The sequence below is a fragment of the Marasmius oreades genome, chromosome 5, assembly GCF_018924745.1.
Source record: "Marasmius oreades isolate 03SP1 chromosome 5, whole genome shotgun sequence".
NCBI lineage: Eukaryota > Fungi > Basidiomycota > Agaricomycetes > Agaricales > Marasmiaceae > Marasmius > Marasmius oreades.
In genome coordinates, this window is record NC_057327.1 from 3,021,192 (window position 1) to 3,037,489 (window position 16,298).

Below are 16,298 nucleotides of genomic sequence, written 5' to 3' on the forward strand. Positions count from 1 at the left end.
TTACATTACTATTGAACGTGCCAGAAGATGAAGCTTGTTCGATACCATCGTTAGAAGGAGCCAGTATGGTGAGAACGAGATATAGTAAACTGAGCAAGTACGACGGATGGGGGATATCTCAGAGTCGAATTTGAGCGACCAGTGCAGCTGGTTGCAGTGCCACAAGCCGACTCATGTGCAAGCAACCGAGCCGCACAGAGTCACGGCGTGGGAAAACGTCCACGAGATAGGAAATATTGGGTCTCAATACTTACCTTGAACAAGAAGCAAGAATAACAACTGGTATCCATAGTACGTATGGCGACTCGAGAGGTAGGTACCTGGTTTACCTGCGGTTGCTATCAGTAACCTTTAATTATCGAGTGTCCATGGTTTTCATACCGTTCTGACTTATATAGGCTGCGCAGTGGCCTGTTTGACCTATTGAAGGCTTGAAGCGTTTGCTGATTTCTCGGAGCTCTAGATGCGAAGTTTTCGGGTCATGCACTACTTGCAGAATGTTTTTATTGTGTCTTCGCTCTTTCCGTGGCAGATTATAGGATACGTTGGAACCAGAATGGTGCGTTGACACGTATTTGTGTGGTAGACGAACACGGTACACCTGTCTATGCGGCAGTTCTTACTTTGGACCAAGCTGTGTATCCATCTATCCATACCTATTCTGAAAGGCTGCTATTTTCTGATACTGTTACCAACCCAGATATGTCAAGCTTTAAGGATCATCTATCAAGTTACCCTGAGAACATTAGACAATTTTTAAACTTATCGACCGAGTTTAACGAACTTCGTGCTGCTCTAACACCATTCGAAAATGAAAAAGTCACATCCATAAAAATCGGCTCCGCATTGGCCAGAAGCTACTCATGGTTTCATGTGACATCCGCATTGTACCCAGCCATAGTATGCAATTCGTTGCGCATCACAACTTGAAGGTTGCCTTGCATCGCACCCGTAATGTGTCGCCCTACTAGGAAGGAAGTCTGTCAAATTAGCCTTGACACCCGTCAAATCAGCCAGATATACATACGATGGTGCTGGTCTTCAAAAATGCTATAAAAGACTCCACCGATACGCAGAAACAGACTCAGCAATCCTTCACACTCTACTCTCTCTGACCATACAACACAATGAAGGTCTGCAGGCACCCTCATCTTCTGCGCCAGACTCCCCAATCTGACAACTTCTTTGTTTAGCTCGCCGCAGTTGTCTCCATCGCTACTTTCCTTGCCTTTGCTCTCGCCTCTCCCTTGGAGGAGCGGAGTGGAACCCCTCTTACACAGGCTCAAGCAGAAGCTCGCTTGAAACCTGAGGGCATTACCGCCTCCTCTTCTGGCGGATGTACCTCTAAAAGTAACAAAAGTTGCACATCCTACGATGGAATCCTCTCCGGCACCGTCGATGGGGTCATCACCTTGAAGCATGCCTCTGGCGTCAGTTCCCTGGTAATCACCGGCGGAACAGAAGTCGGCCACGCAAGTGGCACCAACTCCCATGCCACTGGACATAAGGTCGACGTTAAGCATCAGACCGGGCTCGATAATTACATCCACTCCGCTTTCACGAAAATCGCTGACAGGTCTGACGGTTTTCCGCAATGGCGAGCTGCGAGTGGCAACCTCTACTGCGTCAGTTTTCTCTAGATCGCTCTTCACTGCAAAATGTTACTAATAAATGCTCCTTTAACACAGGATGAGGGGACCCATTGGGATATCACTTTCCTCTAAATATCTACGTAGCGTACCATTGCAAGAAGCTTGTTTCTTCGGAGGAGGTAGTTCTATTCTATTGTATAATCTGGCATCTAATAAATCACTCTTTCAATCACCTGCACCCTGTCTGAATGAGACTCGAGTTATCTTAGCTCTCACCTGCTCACAAAGAATATGTCTCTCGGTCTGTGATCAATTCATATTCATCTTTCGTCCTCCACCTCTCAAAGTCGGGACTCGTTTGAACGAGGATGAAGGTTAGTGCACCAGAAGTTATAGACGCCACGAAGGGGTAGGCAAACCTGTCATGCTTTCATGATAGGGCACTGAATGACGCCGACCTACAGATCAGATTGATCCTTCATAGAAGTGGTCGTCTGGTTCCACGGTGTCCTGCGTAATAGCACAATTTAAAACAATGAGCGAGATCCATATAAATACTATACTCGAGTAATGGCGGCGGCCAGCGAACACCTCATCCACCTCTACTATACACCAGTAATCCCCACCAAATATTCTACGAAGGTAAAATCTCCCATTAGCGAGAATGCAGGATAAAGGTACACGCAAAGTACCTCTCGTTATCTCAAATGCAGCGAATGTGCTGGCAGCTGCGGGTATACTGTAGAGGATGAGTTTGGGAAAGCCTTTGATAATCGCAGGGTAAATTACCTTCGTAACACTGAAGAGAGCATCTCAGATCAGTTTTTGTTGGCGCGCATAGAAAGAGAGCTTACATGAAGGCGACAGTCCACTGAACAAGCCTCTCCTATAGGTCAAGGGAGAAAAATCAGTATCCACCCGGTGAGTTCTACACAGTCGGAATACTGACACTCCAGATTCAGCCAATATGAGCTTCACCTCATGTGCTATATATTGAACAGGCGTTCCAGTGGGGGGCGTCGCGCGAAGTTGTACACGAGATTTGATCACATCTGAGGGAACGAAATCGATGAGAACGCCGAGAGGAATCAGATGGAGTTTAGCTGACCCAGAGGATAACATGATAACCAGTAAGCAATCTACAAAGCATTGTCAAGACGTTATCACAAACTTGAACCTAAAACCTAAAGGGCCCTTACTCCGCCGGTAGATCCACTCGCAAGAAGAGCCCATACTGGGATATCTTTCCCGTACACCGCTGCGAACTTGCGTTTGGAGATTTCGTAAGCTGAAAAGAATCTTCACATTTTGCCCCTTTGAAACAAGAACAATCGATACCAGTGTAAAATCTAGAGTCATCGATCAGTCGCGTTTGCCAGGCTGTAATAAAATTAAACAACCTACCCTGCATAAGCTGGTATTTCCCTAAGCACGGTTACCTGAGAGAATGTGAGTACGATAGAACGTCCAAGATGAAATGACGCGTACCCAGTAACCTCGCATGACACCTTTCCGGAAACCCCATTGTGACCACATCTCCCGAGCTACTGTTCTCAGCCGTTTGTCTGAGGCATCTCCATACTGTCCTTGCATCCGGACTTTGAACATCTCAACTGGATTCGGGGGTCAGAGCAAAAACACGCTCGTGTCATAGGGCGATGCTTACCTGGACTGGCCAGTATGGCATTGGCCGCTCCTGCCATAGAGCCTGCGAGTGCGGTCTCCGGAAGGGTAAGTTGTGGAAAAGGCGATATAATGCGTTTTGAAACACCGTACGAGGCGAAAAGTAGGGAGTTTACACCTGCTATCCCGATCAACGGGCTAGCCATACCTGTAATATACTTTTAGGCCAGTATTCAGAGGACCATAAACGAACGATCTGACGCACCTTTGTACAACGCAAAGAATCCCTCTTTTCTTATCGTCTGTGTTAAAATGTCCATAGGACCTTTCTATGAAGGCGCGATAAATCAAATTGGTCTCGATTCTGCGTATTCGTACGCTCTGAACTTACAAACATGCCCTCTGTAATGTGAATGTTTTCATTACAATTAAGCTGGAGACGCAAGGAAGCAAGAAACATACTCGGAGCAATTTGTGCGCGAGTTTTTATCGTGTCGAGAGGTTGACCGACCAGGACTTGAGCAGCTCCTCCTACGCTCCCGGCGATGAGCTCATTTATTGTGGCGAGAGATGAATTTGCAGACGGTGAGGGCGACATCCTGGACGACGTTGAAGTTGTATCCGGGTACATTCATGTTTTAAATCTTTTAAATTAAGATAGCGGGGGAAATGAGGGAATGCTGACGCAATTCTCGGAAGTCAGTGGAATACAATATCTAAGCCTAAGTCAGTACCGTCCGTTATCCAAACCAATCGCACGCCCAAGTCGTACAACTGTCGAGTTGGGTTTCTATTTTAAAGGAAAGCTTGAATCAGCATAATTTACAACGTCCTTTGTACAGCATGTTGTACAAGCTTTTTGTGCGACGTGACTGGGAAATGCTGGCCGTGGCAAGAAGGTAAGCTCCTATGTCATTGAGTATTGATACGGAGCAGCGATGAGGACGAAGTAATTATAAGCGGGACGGACTCCGCAGACTGCCCCCGCACGTACGCGTTGCAACCTCTTTGGACCTCTGTCCGCGTCAGTAGCGTTACAGTTTCGCCCCCGGAGATAGGTTACCAGGGGTATTAGGACTGTCATCGAATACCAGACGGAACAAGTTGTATTCACATCCGTTCATACATACATTGACGTTGGACACTTTATCCGCTTGGGTCAAAAGGAGCGAAGGCCGCTTTGAAAGCTGCAGCATCAGCTCTGTCCTCTTCTTCCGTGAGTGTGCACGCTTTCCAGTCTAGCCGTTCGGGCATTCCTAACAGGTTCACAAGGACTTGTCTGCTCAACAACAATTCAGACGTGTAAACGTAGATTCAACGAACACTAACCTCCCAAACTGTATCCCGAATGGGACATGTTCCTTGATGAGATGCACCATCTTCCCCCCATCCGGTAGATCTACTCTAAAATATCCACCTCTACCGCCCTGGCAAGACTCCAAAGCGCCATCCGTATCTTCCTCAAAGTCGATTCCCTGGGACCGCCCTTCGGTTATGAAAGCGGCCTCAACTTTGCTTTTGAGTCTATCCGGAATCGGAACGGCTTGAACGTGCGCATGCCCGCCTTTTCCGCTTATTCGACCGACCTCAAAGAAAACAGGTACACAAAAGTGTTTGGCATAGAACCCTCGGAGTGCCGATTTGTATCTGAAGGAAAAGTCTGTATGAGTCATTCTGCGAAATAAGCAAAAAACTAAATACTTTTCCGTCTCGTCCACAATCGGGGGCGCTAAATCCGATGGTATGGTTGTGTAGGTTGGGAAATGAGAGATGGGTACGATTAAAACATGTCCTCCCCCGGGAGCATCAACATGATCAGCCGCGGATTGTGTAGGTATGATTTGTCCTTTGGGCAAAGTAACATAGCACTCTGTTCCTATAGCGACTATGAGATGTTTTCTTGAAACAAACGAGTTTAGAGACAGTCGAGGAAATCGAGAATGGCCACAAACGCTAGATTCGGATTCGCCAGACAGAACCAGCATTCGGATGCTGAAGAAATACTTGCATCAAAATGGATGTGGAAATGAGAGTCAAATACAAAACTCACGTTCAATTTCCTTCGGTGGTCCGCGCCTCCCCCGTCCTCGTTCCCCACCAGAATATGATGTACGCTGATTCGCAACAGGACAATCATCAAGATAGTGAGCATCGCTCCCGCATGCACGACAAACATAACCCTCCTTGGGTTTCTTGCCACCCGTGTCGCCAACTGCATGTCTCGTCGGGCAATCACGAACGAGATGGCCGGGCTGACGCGGACAATCAATTACTGTTCCCTGTGCAAGGAAGAAATGTCACATACTGTGTTGCAAATCTTACAAACGTATCCTTCAGGAGGTTTACTTCGTTCTGGACAGTCGTTAATGAAATGCTAAGAGACAAGTCAGCCAGATTGCGGATGCACGGCATAAAAGCAAGTGTTACTTCTGTCGATTCACACCGCCGACATTTATACCCCGGTGGTGGTTTCCCGTTCTGAGGTCTGTCTGTGGACTCGTTATACTCGTGCGAGGGAGATTTAATTTCGGGTTATGTACCTTGTTTGACGCGTTTCCCGGGATGTTGAATGTTCCCAAAGATATAGTTTTCTCCTACAGCATCATCTAATGACCGCTTGGGTAGTCTTGCTATGCCTTCAGTGAAGGGATTTATTGTCGCGTTCGCTGGTCTAGGTCCTGGGGGTGCGTTAGGTGTGATGGAGAACGCGTAAAACCACTACAAAAACAAAGGTTAGCAGAAAAAGAATCCCAGAGAGGTGGAAACTTGCCCTCTGTTTCTTTCCTGATGCAGGTTGCTCGCCACCGAATGCTCCAAGACTAACAAATCTCGATACCCGACCGCCTGGTTCATCCTCCCAAACGAACGGTTCCCGTTCCCAAAACGATGGTGGGCTGCCACCACCAGCGGCAAAGTGATAACGAGGCTTGATACGTCGCATCACGTCGTCTAACGGTGGAGCGGTGGTGAGCACAGTTTCTTGATTCGGTATAGGTATTGAGGAGAATTGAGATATGGAGTCTGACCATGTATTGCTTATGAGGATGTCAATCAATTGGGACGAGGACGAGGAAGATTGGATCGATGCGAGAGATTTATAGTCTTGTTTTGATGAGGCTGTTGTGGTGAGGGTATTGGACAATAGTCTTTCGATGGAATGTGATGAAAAAAAAGGTGATGCAAAACCCTGTTCGTGGTGTCAACATATAAGCAAGAGAATAACAGGCAAAGCGCGTAACTGGGGCTGCCTCCGCACTCGAGTACACATCTTCGTTGTAGATTCCACCGAGACAGGCTATCCTTAGGCCACTTGCTGTTGTAATGAGACCGGATTTACCTGGAAAGCCGGTGCCAGTCAGATCATATTTGAATACTGAATCAGTGGAACCGTACTGAGTAGAAACACGTTCTTGCAGAGCTCTCCACCGGTTTTTGCAAACTTCTGTATGATAGTGTCTGGCAATGGGTTCTCTCCTTGCATGATATAGCACTCGATTGGAACTGGAGACAGCAAGTCAATCCTCCGAGGCTTGCCATGATACAGGCCTGCTCACCGTCCATTTCTCCGTCCAGGAGTGTGGCTAGATTCTCCTGACCTTGAGAAGATGAACCGAGAGGACCGAAGAAATCACCAACACAGAGTACAAAGTCGAATTTGCCATGCTTCGAGTCGATAGCCTTGACTTTGGCGAATAACTCTTTTATTGAACCTGCTGCGGAACCTACAGTGAGGCTAAGACAAATAACAATCGGCTTCTGAACTCTGAAAAAGCTTGAAAACTTACATTTTAATCGTTTTTGACTCTGCCATTCCTGGCTTGCCGCAAAGTTCAGACGTCACAGTCGAGGGCCTCCATCACATGTCAGTAACGTACGTTTCCCACGAGCTGCCATAATTAGATTCGGCCGAAGCCTTTAATGCTAATTTGCTTCGCAGAATGACCGCCACTTCGCGAACGATAGCGATTTCTTATGACCTTCACCCTCCTTCAGGAAGTGAAAGTAATATGCCGGGGCTCACTCCCTCACGTTCTATACAAGTACCCGTCAAAGCGGACGATGATCGGGATATAAAAAGTTACTACACTACTCTTCATCATGCAGTCGAGGAAGCTCGAAATCAGATTGGCATCGATCTGACGAAGTGGAGGGATGCGGTTGGGAAGGACGAGGCTCTGAAAGAACCTAAAAAGAACGTGAACGAGGGAGATGATGAAGATGAAGCAGAGGAGGAACCTTGAGTACTGAGTGCTAGGCTGTATCTGCGAAGGTGCAAGCCAATTGTTTAGTAAGTAGTGAGTTGATTCCTTTCTGGTTCGTGATTCATTCAAATTTCTTGCACAGTCATCAATGAAGAGCGCATACATGAGGAGATTCACGGCACGAACATGGAGCATGTATTTCTAGTGTAATATAGACTGCAGCGACTCGGACTCGCGAACTTCATCTACGAAGCTGATACGAATCGGTTGCGGATGCCTGACCCCCGAACGACTATTCGAACTCATGTAAAAAACAGTAATTTGATGAGTTAGTGCAGAACGGGTGTCAAACGGATATGGGTTGAAAGCGAATTCCTGTTCCTCGAAGTGCGAGCGTCCAGACTCCAGACGTCCAAAGCCGGGGAAGGTCCACCTTAATATCAAGGACTCTTAATCCTTGACCCTTTCCAAGATCTTCTCCAACCGGTCCTTCCGTGCAGGAATCCATAAAAGCTCACCAGCACTGCCTCCTTGAGACCCCACAATTAGATTATGGTCTCTAAATTCCCCAAGCAATGCCCTCAACTGGGTATCATTCGTCGCTAGAAACTTGTCTCTGGCCTCATTAAAAAGCGCAGAATAGGTGATGGCAAACTGATGCCAATAGCTGTCGCCAATGGTAGTACCCGATTCTTGGCCGGCTGCCTCCATCAACTCGAGCTGACGCCGACCCATTAATGCGAAAAGATTTCTGGCTTTGACTGTAACAGACGCCAGAACATGAAGTGCTGCCGTTTCAGATATGGCAGCGTTGGTGAGCGACGTCGCGAGAGAATTCGCGTGTTTCCGCGAAGTAATGTCGTGTGCGCCTGAAATGGAGGTGCGATCCGCGAATGTCAATTCAAAGTCGTAAGGTGCAACAGTTGTGAGATCTGCCCAAATCCAGTTGAAACCTTTAGAGAATGTGGAGGTCGAATCCATTTCTGACCCACGAGAGGCGAGCTGTGAAGAAGACCAGATGAGTGGTGCGTTAATATGGTCCACGGAGGCAACTAGATGGATTCCGGGTGATGAAGCGAGATTGGAAAGAAGGGATTGGGATTTTGCACTTCGGAGGACATCAGAGTCGATATTGTGAATCACGATGTAAAGGTGACGACGTTTCTTGTTCTTCTGAGTGGCTGAAGGGGAGTCACCATTGAAGAATTGGCATATTCGTTGAATTTGGGAGTCTATAGAGGATGGTCCAGAGGGCAGGGGAAGAGATAAAACTCCTGAAAGGTTGTTTTCGATAATCTTCGCCACTTCCTTGACCCCACCGAAATCAGGATTAAATCCGTTGACAATGACAACATGACCCAACTTTGCACACCTTTCGGCAGCAAATTGGTTCAACAGCTGGCGCTTAGAGCCATATCCATAACATAGGATGTTGAAATTGGCTCTAAGCTGAAGAACGAGCCGAGAGAAAAGGGCATTCCGAACGGATGGATTGGAGACAATTTCCGAGGCCAAGGGCTGCTTGATAGATCGGTCAATATCTGCTAGAGTTTCAGCGTATTCCTCTGCAGAAAGAGGAGGAATAATCGATGAAAATACACTGTTTGACGTTTGAGGGCGTGCCGCTGTTTGAGTGAAATAAGCGTCGAAAGAGGAATGGACGATAAGTGGCGTCATAGCATCAGCTACTGCTTCGGATTTGCGAGTTCGCTTTGGAGAGCTAAGGATCTTCCGGTCGTCATCGTCGTCTCCGTCTGTAGAGTCCGTGACGAAAACTTCGTCGTCCTCACTACTGGAAGCGTCGCGTTCGTCGTGGTCGTTCATCGCGAGGCCGTATTTCACGACACGTGACAGCGCGTTTTTCTCCTCTCGCATGTTTTCAGTTCAGAGGAGTTCAGGACTGCTCAGGTCACTTTCCTCTCGTATCTCTGGCCCTTCGAGTCTATCTCGTATTCAAAGATCTACTTATGCCACAGAAATCCAGCAAGCCACAAAATCCCCAGACTTGACCGAAGCACTCTCGAGGACTTCCGCTCTCTTTAAAACATACAAACCCGTCACTCCAGGGCTTCGTCATCTAAAGCGACCTCTTACACCACATCTCTACGAAGGACGTCCTCTCCGTCCCTTAACCGTCGCGAGACGCAAAAATGGTGGTCGGAATTCCACGGGACGAATAACTGTTCGTCATCGAGGCGGTGGTCACAAGCAACGTATACGAATCATCGATTTTATGCGAACAGAACCCGGGGTGCACGATGTAGTGAGGATTGAGTATGATCCTGGGAGGTCAGCACATATTGCGCTGCTCAAAAATAGGGATCCAACAGCGCAGGGAACGAAATTGTGGAATTATGTTATCGCTACAGAGGGTATGAGGGCAGGCGATACTGTACAGAGTTTTAGGTCCGGAATACCGGAGGGCTTAGTCCCAGGGCTTGTTTTGGAGGACAAAAGGAAAAAGAAGAGTGGGACTACAACGACAGCGGCCAATCAAGGAGCAGAAGAGAATACCGAGCAGTCGCTCGCGTTGGGCATTTTCCGTGCACTGACGCTCAAATCCGGAAACGTCCTTCCTCTGCGTCTAATTCCACCCGGAACTGTTATCCACAACATCTCCTTATCACCCCAAGGGCCGGGAATCCTTGTCCGATCCGCAGGCTCTTTTGCCCTTGTCATGGCCCACGAAGAGTCTGGCAAATACACACAAGTCCGCCTACAGAGCGGTGAAGTCCGGAAGATTCTCCAAGACTGTTGTGCGACTATTGGTCAGGTTGGTAATTACTTGTGGAAGAACAGATCGCTGGGCAAGGCTGGACGTTCTAGATGGCTGGGTCGTAGGCCGAGTGTTCGTGGTGTTGCTATGAACGCGTGCGTTTGTTTTCTGCCTCCATTTATTCTTTACACTTTACATTGAATATCCGTTCTTAGGTGTGATCATCCGCACGGAGGTGGACGCGGTAAATCCAAGTCAAACAAGCATCCTGTGTCAATTTGGGGCTGGGGAACCAAAGGTACTCGAACGAGGAAACCTGGCCCGAAGGGACCCAAGAACAGCAACAAGTTGGTGGTTCGTGAAAGGCCACGCGGGGCAGAGAAAAAACGCAAAACTTAGGCTATTGACGGTTAAGCAGTATCTCTTACCTTTAGTCATTCTAATGTTGCATGAAACTCTGCTTTACATACCTGTGTTTTTCAGGAATGCATGAAGTCGATTTCTCCATCTCCGTCTCCTCATTTTGGTTATCGTTTCCAGCTTTGTGGAAGGTATCAACTCAGCCCTACTTGCCTCAGATCCGCGAATTGTTCTCACTTTTCAAGAAGTAAAGATTTCAGAGCATCGAGTGTCATGGCAATAGGATACGTGCAACTTCTACTTGTATTGCATTATTTGATTTTATTTTCACACAATTCTTTTCCAGCAGCGGGACCGAGCAAGAACAAATGTTCTTTGTAGATGTTTATTCATTGGACACGAACGGAACCGGTGATTGTCAGTCTCGGTGCTCTCCGTCACGATTCCTGCTTCCCATCGTCAACGAGCATCCCTGTTAGCCGGCTATGATGAAGGGCGAAGACAAACACACTCACAACGCCCAAGTATTGGCGCAGCTTGAACCTATTGTGTCCAATTTCTTCTGTGAATCAAATATCATGGTATCAGACCAGATAGATGACACGTTGTGAGCCATAGATGAACTCTGGTTCAGACCGCTTTGACCTGGGTACCGATATCCTTGCCGGTTATCCGCAACTCACCGTGGCGGTATAAAATAGTTGGTGCGTGTTATCGCTCATGAATATTGTTTTCTTTCTTGCTCACAATTATGTATGCAGCTGGCGCTCAACAACTGTGCCAGAGGAATAGTATTCATTTCGCTCCGAGAAGAGTGTTCCGAGGCTCGCCACGCAATGTGGCAGACAATAGATTGTGGATGAGGCCATGTTCAAGCTGCATAAACGGTCGTATAAAAACCGATATGGGGTCTATGTAGTTTTCTTCAACACACCTCATATTGTCTGCTTCAGAGCTGTCCTTTTGATTCCTCAACCCAGAGCCAGAATGACTCACAACGCGTGTCACAATATTGACGGACGTTGCCTTCCTCCTCAGCAACTCCACGCAAGTCATGGTCACCCCACTCGGCAAGGTAGCTCGTCTACATCCACCCACCAGGTACGTATCCTAAGTGCCATCTTTTCATTGTCCAAATGAACATCACCCACTACCGATGTCTATTTAGCACCCATACAGCAACCCCGCCTTGCTCCCTCCTGGTGTGATTCACCAACTTCCTGGTTTCCAGACATACCACTACACCCCACAAGCAGTGATGGAAAACAATGTACCCACAAATGCGTTGTCTGGAGCTCCGGTAGTCCGCTCTGTGGAATACCTTCCTCGTCAACCAGAATACTCGAGCAGATCACTGCTCACTGAACCACCCCTCACCTTCGCAGTGAGGGGAATACCCGGTCCCTACTTGCACCAACTTTCGGCTGGCAAGGTGGTTGTTGATAATCCCCATGAGCCTATACTTATCAACAAATGGCTTGGCAGGACTCAGATGACATTCGATGTAAGTTGCCTTTGATTTGTTTTCTCCTAAATTACCAACGCGAAGACAGTTTCCTGGGCTCCGGACACGCCCGATTTGGAGAGTCGACATCGTTGTAGGTCCAGAGAAGCGTCCTATAACTCGTCAAGAGTTTGGGATGGAAGTCGCGTCTCGGATCATGATGGCTATTGGCGAGGCGAGGATAGAGCCGCAGGGTCAGACAAGAGGAAAGTACGCTCAGAATCTCTCTCCTGGAGAGGAGAAATGGCGTCTCGACAAGATTAAGTACCACCACCTGAGGTTGATCTCAATGAACTATTACGGGAAGTACTGGGTCCCGGTACTAGCAATTGACAAGTAGATGTATGTATAATATAACGGACATTTAGTACCCTAGACAACCCCAGCTTTCGATTACGAGTACTCATTCGGCACCGAATTCCTCTAGTATTTGCCGTATTTGAGTCGCGATAGACTGGATTGTCAGTCTATGTAACCTTCCACTGTCAAAAGGATGTTTGTACTTCAATCAGGGGAACGTGCTCATGGACTACGATATAACTTGGGCAAGCTGCACGTATCGTCAGGCAGGGAAAAGTTTGAGACTTCGTTGTCATTGTCTGAATATAGTACCTGCCCTTCTGTTCATCCCGGAATCAATAGTGAGACCGTAGCTCTGTCATTAGTACCAAAGCACGAAGTCCAATCTATCCAGCACGACTACAAAAGCAAGGATCGATGGCGCATATCAACTTGACTTTCTCTTTCTTCGTCTATTATTCGAGTCAGACCATCACGAAGATTCGAGATGAAAGTGACGAACGAGTCCGAGTCCCACGTACAGGGAAAATGTATTGGCATGATACTAGACAAAGTTCAACAAGAATGAATCAGGGTATGATATTGAAGGGTACAGAAGAATTGCTTGATCATTGCGGGTCGGGCTAACATAGACATGGTTCGCCGATTGAGTGGAAAAGGTGGGGACCGAAGGGTGATGATGGATGTCGGAGGAAAAGAGAAAATGCTGTGCTGCCAGGGTCCGCGGGAGCCAATATTCCGTGCATGCTTTGGGGTGAAACAACCATGTGACTATTTCCCACACAGTTCTCAGCAGGGAGTGTGGGAAATAGTCACATGGTTGTTTCACCCCAAAGCATGCACGGAATATTGGCTCCCGCGGACCCTGGCAGCACAGCATTTTCTCTTTTCCTCCGACATCCATCATCACCCTTCGGTCCCTCCCTTTTCCACTTCAAATATATGTTCTATTCTCTATAATAGATATGTACACATAATTTATTAATTAACTACTGATTCTGTAAGGTGTTTGAGAAGTAGAGCAGGGGGGGAAAAGACCAGAATGAATGGGGTCTGCAAATGGTTTGTTGAACAAAATCAACAGTCACATGTGATGACATCACAATGTGTCATATTGAGCATGGTACAATTTTTTATTTTTTATTTTTATTTCTTGAATGTATTAGTAAATTATGACAGGACACAGCACACCAAGTTCAATTTACAGCACATTCACATGAGGCGAAGCACACTCGGAAATCAATTTCCGAGTCAGTGTGCTGCATCTTGCACCAGATGTGCTATGTGCTGTATCTGGTTTTTTGTTGTGGTGTGCTGCTGCTTGTATAGACCTGGCCCCAAGGACGGCTTCAGAAAATGGCTGTCACACTAACCTCCCAGTAATCGGGAAGCCAGGCAGCCGCTTCCCAGTCAATTATGCCACAAACGTGCCCAGACGCATCCACCATGATATTTTGCAGGTTCAGATCACCGTGCGTGAATATGATAGCATGACGAGGGTGAGCAAAAAACTTCTCGGCTAATGCAACAATGTCCAGCGCTTTCCCGTTAATGCGACTTAGTTGACTATGCTACAAGGTTCTTTTGCACTTTAAACAGTGCTATGGAGCGATATCTATCATATTAAGAACTAGAGTGAGCCCGAATTGCTAGTTAAAGCTAGTGCTGCTAGTAGAATGTGCCGTAGGCGCAGCTAGACCAGTTAGAGAGAGCCGTAGATCGTGTCAGAAAACTGTATGACCGTTCGAAACCTGTAGAACACTATGAGCAGAGGACTTAAGCAGTAATTCACCGAGTTCTACTCTCTACATTCTATTATGCACTGGCATATCAAGGGATTGTACTATTAGGAGACTTGTAGTCTTCACGAAACCATTTGTAGCAGAACTTAACGGAGTCAAAAGACCTTCATACTAGGAGTACCTACTTCTACGGGGGATTTAGTTGACAAGAAATCGGACATAGGACCACGCAGACTAGGAGAAATGTGATATGACCATAGATCGAGTCCCGATCTGAGGAAAAAGACAAAAAGACATGATACAGATCCCAGATCACAGATAGAGTTCCTAGGAACCAGGCAGGAATGAACAACGGATCTCGGAGTCCGCGCTGTTCATGTGCTATGGCAATTCGGAACTCTGGATCCATATGCTGGAACCACTTGGACACACAAGGTCCATATGATTTGATAACGTTGAAATGCAGGATAAGGTCCGTAGGCAGGAAATACCATATGGTACGCCTATGTAGGTCCATTCTACATGCTGAAACAAGAATGAAGAACAGTCCAGATTAGTCCAAAACATATGATTCGGATACAGAAAAGCTCCGTAGACAAGATTCTGCACATGTAGCAGTCCCTAGTGATAAGACTCTGCATGGATTCGTAGCTACAGTGCATTATTTTTAGAGATGAAACAAGTAGGGATAGGATTACAAAGCTAGCGTAGAAGTAGTATAAAAGCAGCTCATGTATCCGTAGAAAAGTAAGTACTACCCGTGCGTAGGAAAGTCCTGAGTGGGTTGCCCGTGAGTAACTGCTCTTGACACCAATAGAGAGATTTACCCTGTCATTGTGCAGTGAAACGATAAGATTTGATTTGAACATACGAGACCATCGAGGTCAAACTAGAGAACTATCTGTCTGTAGGCCGCCAAGGTCTTGATTACTGTTTCGTGATCCGTCGAGGGTCTTAGCGTTCGTGTCCACCGAGGACTTAGTTTTCGTGTCTGTCGAGGGCAATAGTCTCCAATCGTTCGAATTAGTCTTACCGTAGACGAAATTCATAGTCCCACTTAGTTCATTGGACAATAAACAGAGCCCCTACAAACCCTAGAATCCCCGTAGCTGTGGTGTTTTACACTTGTAGTTACACATTGATTTTATAAGACCTTCATATGATATTGAGACTGTGATCTTGTGTGTAACCTTTGCCAAGCAGTCCACCCTTGCAATCTTTCCTGGTGTGTGGAGTTATTGATAGACTTTACACGGAGGTTTACTAGTTTTTGGGTTGATTTGGTGTTGGTGCTACTCCTGTAGCTCTGATATTAGGTTGACTCTTGAGTGGTATACTTCACCCATTACCGTGGCCCAAGCAAAGCCTCCCATCTTCTGGAAAATCTGCTGGAATGCTGCCTCATCTGTGCTAGCAGGTAGTGGAGATCCTGGCACAAGGGGGCCAACCACAGGCCTGCCGTTGGTGCCACATACTGCCTCTCCCCAAGGGCTTGCAAAGCAGCGCATCATCTTCTCGAATGACCTCGAGGTTGATGTGGTCCATAACTGCATCTAATTCAGTCCCAGGAAGCTGCGTCATGAGGAGTGATGGGAATGCAAATATGTCCTCGCAGTGGGCAGGCGGCACTCCAAAAGAGATGAAGCATGGGGCAGGCACACCCATAGACCATGCCAAGTTCATAGCAAGACCTTCCTGCTTGCAGAGCCGCGGATTACTCTTGAGGACGAGCCCAAATGGCAGAGGGAAGATGGATGGCTGCATTTGAATACCACACATACGACAGTACCATATGGATAATGGCTTCAATAGCCACTCATGGATATATAAACAGATGCTCTTGGTCAAGGTCGATGACGGACATCCAATGGAAGGACATGGTAGCAGAATTTGCAAAGCCAGGGGGAAGAGTGGTTTGGAGCTACTGAGCACTGGTGGCATGGTGGGTCTCAGTCAGTGCCAGATGAGCAGTGTCAAACTTCTTTGCGAGGAGGTGGAGGTACGAAGAGATGCAGTGACTGTTATGGTCACACGCATAGGAGGTTCGATCAAAAGCCGGAAATCAAGTTCCACTTGAAAACCTGTGGGGCCACGGTGAAAAGAAAACTGATGCCTCCAAAGAGGCTATGTGTGTACCTTTAGAGAAAGAAGTTATTTTTGTAAAAAAAAAGTGTGGCAAGTGACTTCTGAAGATACTCAAGTTATCATTAGTGTAGTGTCACCCTTGTTCACCTGTCACTGTATGCCCCCACACTGACT

The 16,298-nt window shown here is 47.1% G+C and overlaps 7 protein-coding genes across 8 annotated transcripts; 4 read left to right on the forward strand and 3 right to left on the reverse strand.

Annotated features, from left to right (window-relative positions):
• Positions 1-230: 230 nt before the first annotated feature.
• On the forward strand, positions 231-1,732 carry E1B28_009150 (uncharacterized protein). Its single transcript, XM_043154018.1, has 5 exons — positions 231-312; positions 399-559; positions 701-1,133; positions 1,194-1,625; positions 1,689-1,732. The coding sequence occupies exons 3-5, from the start codon at positions 1,128-1,130 to the stop codon at positions 1,722-1,724; spliced, it is 474 nt and encodes a 157-aa protein (XP_043009305.1). The 5' UTR covers positions 231-312; positions 399-559; positions 701-1,127; the 3' UTR covers positions 1,725-1,732.
• Positions 1,733-2,446: 714 nt separating this feature from the next.
• Positions 2,447-3,866, reverse strand: E1B28_009151 (uncharacterized protein). The gene is made up of 9 exons (XM_043154019.1): positions 3,678-3,866; positions 3,481-3,617; positions 3,259-3,423; positions 3,081-3,205; positions 2,997-3,031; positions 2,792-2,941; positions 2,701-2,731; positions 2,542-2,644; positions 2,447-2,478 (listed from the first exon to the last, which is right to left on the reverse strand). Exons 2-8 carry the CDS (start codon positions 3,533-3,535, stop codon positions 2,639-2,641), a joined length of 567 nt encoding a protein of 188 aa, XP_043009306.1. The 5' UTR covers positions 3,536-3,617; positions 3,678-3,866; the 3' UTR covers positions 2,447-2,478; positions 2,542-2,638.
• Positions 3,867-4,207: 341 nt separating this feature from the next.
• E1B28_009152 (uncharacterized protein) lies at positions 4,208-7,044 on the reverse strand. 2 transcript variants are annotated; one of them, XM_043154021.1, is made up of 14 exons: positions 7,001-7,044; positions 6,852-6,948; positions 6,770-6,796; positions 6,609-6,716; positions 6,455-6,552; positions 5,986-6,402; positions 5,756-5,933; positions 5,643-5,704; positions 5,521-5,589; positions 5,266-5,467; positions 5,168-5,207; positions 4,917-5,114; positions 4,545-4,862; positions 4,208-4,494 (listed from the first exon to the last, which is right to left on the reverse strand). In XM_043154021.1, exons 3-14 carry the CDS (start codon positions 6,774-6,776, stop codon positions 4,362-4,364), a joined length of 1,830 nt encoding a protein of 609 aa, XP_043009308.1. In that variant the 5' UTR covers positions 6,777-6,796; positions 6,852-6,948; positions 7,001-7,044; the 3' UTR covers positions 4,208-4,361. The 2 variants fall into 2 exon arrangements, with proteins under 2 accessions (XP_043009308.1, XP_043009307.1); XM_043154020.1 differs by having other exon boundaries at positions 6,770-6,948.
• Positions 7,045-7,153: 109 nt separating this feature from the next.
• On the forward strand, positions 7,154-7,456 carry E1B28_009153 (uncharacterized protein; the record flags this gene model as incomplete). The annotated part of the gene is made up of 1 exon (XM_043154022.1): positions 7,154-7,456. The coding sequence occupies one exon, from the start codon at positions 7,154-7,156 to the stop codon at positions 7,454-7,456; it is 303 nt and encodes a 100-aa protein (XP_043009309.1).
• Positions 7,457-7,867: 411 nt separating this feature from the next.
• On the reverse strand, positions 7,868-9,241 carry E1B28_009154 (uncharacterized protein; the record flags this gene model as incomplete). The annotated part of the gene is made up of 1 exon (XM_043154023.1): positions 7,868-9,241. The coding sequence occupies one exon, from the start codon at positions 9,239-9,241 to the stop codon at positions 7,868-7,870; it is 1,374 nt and encodes a 457-aa protein (XP_043009310.1).
• A 49-nt stretch (positions 9,242-9,290) lies between these two features.
• E1B28_009155 (uncharacterized protein) lies at positions 9,291-10,532 on the forward strand (the record flags this gene model as incomplete). Its single annotated transcript, XM_043154024.1, has 2 exons — positions 9,291-10,288; positions 10,349-10,532. The coding sequence occupies 2 exons, from the start codon at positions 9,291-9,293 to the stop codon at positions 10,530-10,532; spliced, it is 1,182 nt and encodes a 393-aa protein (XP_043009311.1).
• Positions 10,533-11,480: 948 nt separating this feature from the next.
• E1B28_009156 (uncharacterized protein) lies at positions 11,481-13,006 on the forward strand (the record flags this gene model as incomplete). The annotated part of the gene is made up of 3 exons (XM_043154025.1): positions 11,481-11,594; positions 11,662-11,997; positions 12,047-13,006. The coding sequence occupies 3 exons, from the start codon at positions 11,481-11,483 to the stop codon at positions 12,335-12,337; spliced, it is 741 nt and encodes a 246-aa protein (XP_043009312.1). The 3' UTR covers positions 12,338-13,006.
• Between the last annotated feature and the right edge of the window lie 3,292 nt (positions 13,007-16,298).

Coding starts and splice junctions, on each gene's coding strand:
- E1B28_009150 (XM_043154018.1), top strand. Junction 1,626..1,688: donor CGAGTGGCAACCTCTACTGC/GTCAGTTTTCTC, acceptor CCTTTAACACAG/GATGAGGGGACCCATTGGGA.
- E1B28_009151 (XM_043154019.1), bottom strand. CDS start 3,535: ATGGACATTTTAACACAGACGATAAGAAAAGAGGGATTCTTTGCGTTG. Junction 3,424..3,480: donor ATTCTTTGCGTTGTACAAAG/GTGCGTCAGATC, acceptor AGTATATTACAG/GTATGGCTAGCCCGTTGATC. Junction 2,732..2,791: donor CGAGTGGATCTACCGGCGGA/GTAAGGGCCCTT, acceptor AATGCTTTGTAG/ATTGCTTACTGGTTATCATG.
- E1B28_009152 (XM_043154020.1), bottom strand. CDS start 7,026: ATGGCAGAGTCAAAAACGATTAAAAT. Junction 6,553..6,608: donor CAAGAACGTGTTTCTACTCA/GTACGGTTCCAC, acceptor CCGGCTTTCCAG/GTAAATCCGGTCTCATTACA. Junction 6,403..6,454: donor CGAGTGCGGAGGCAGCCCCA/GTTACGCGCTTT, acceptor CACCACGAACAG/GGTTTTGCATCACCTTTTTT.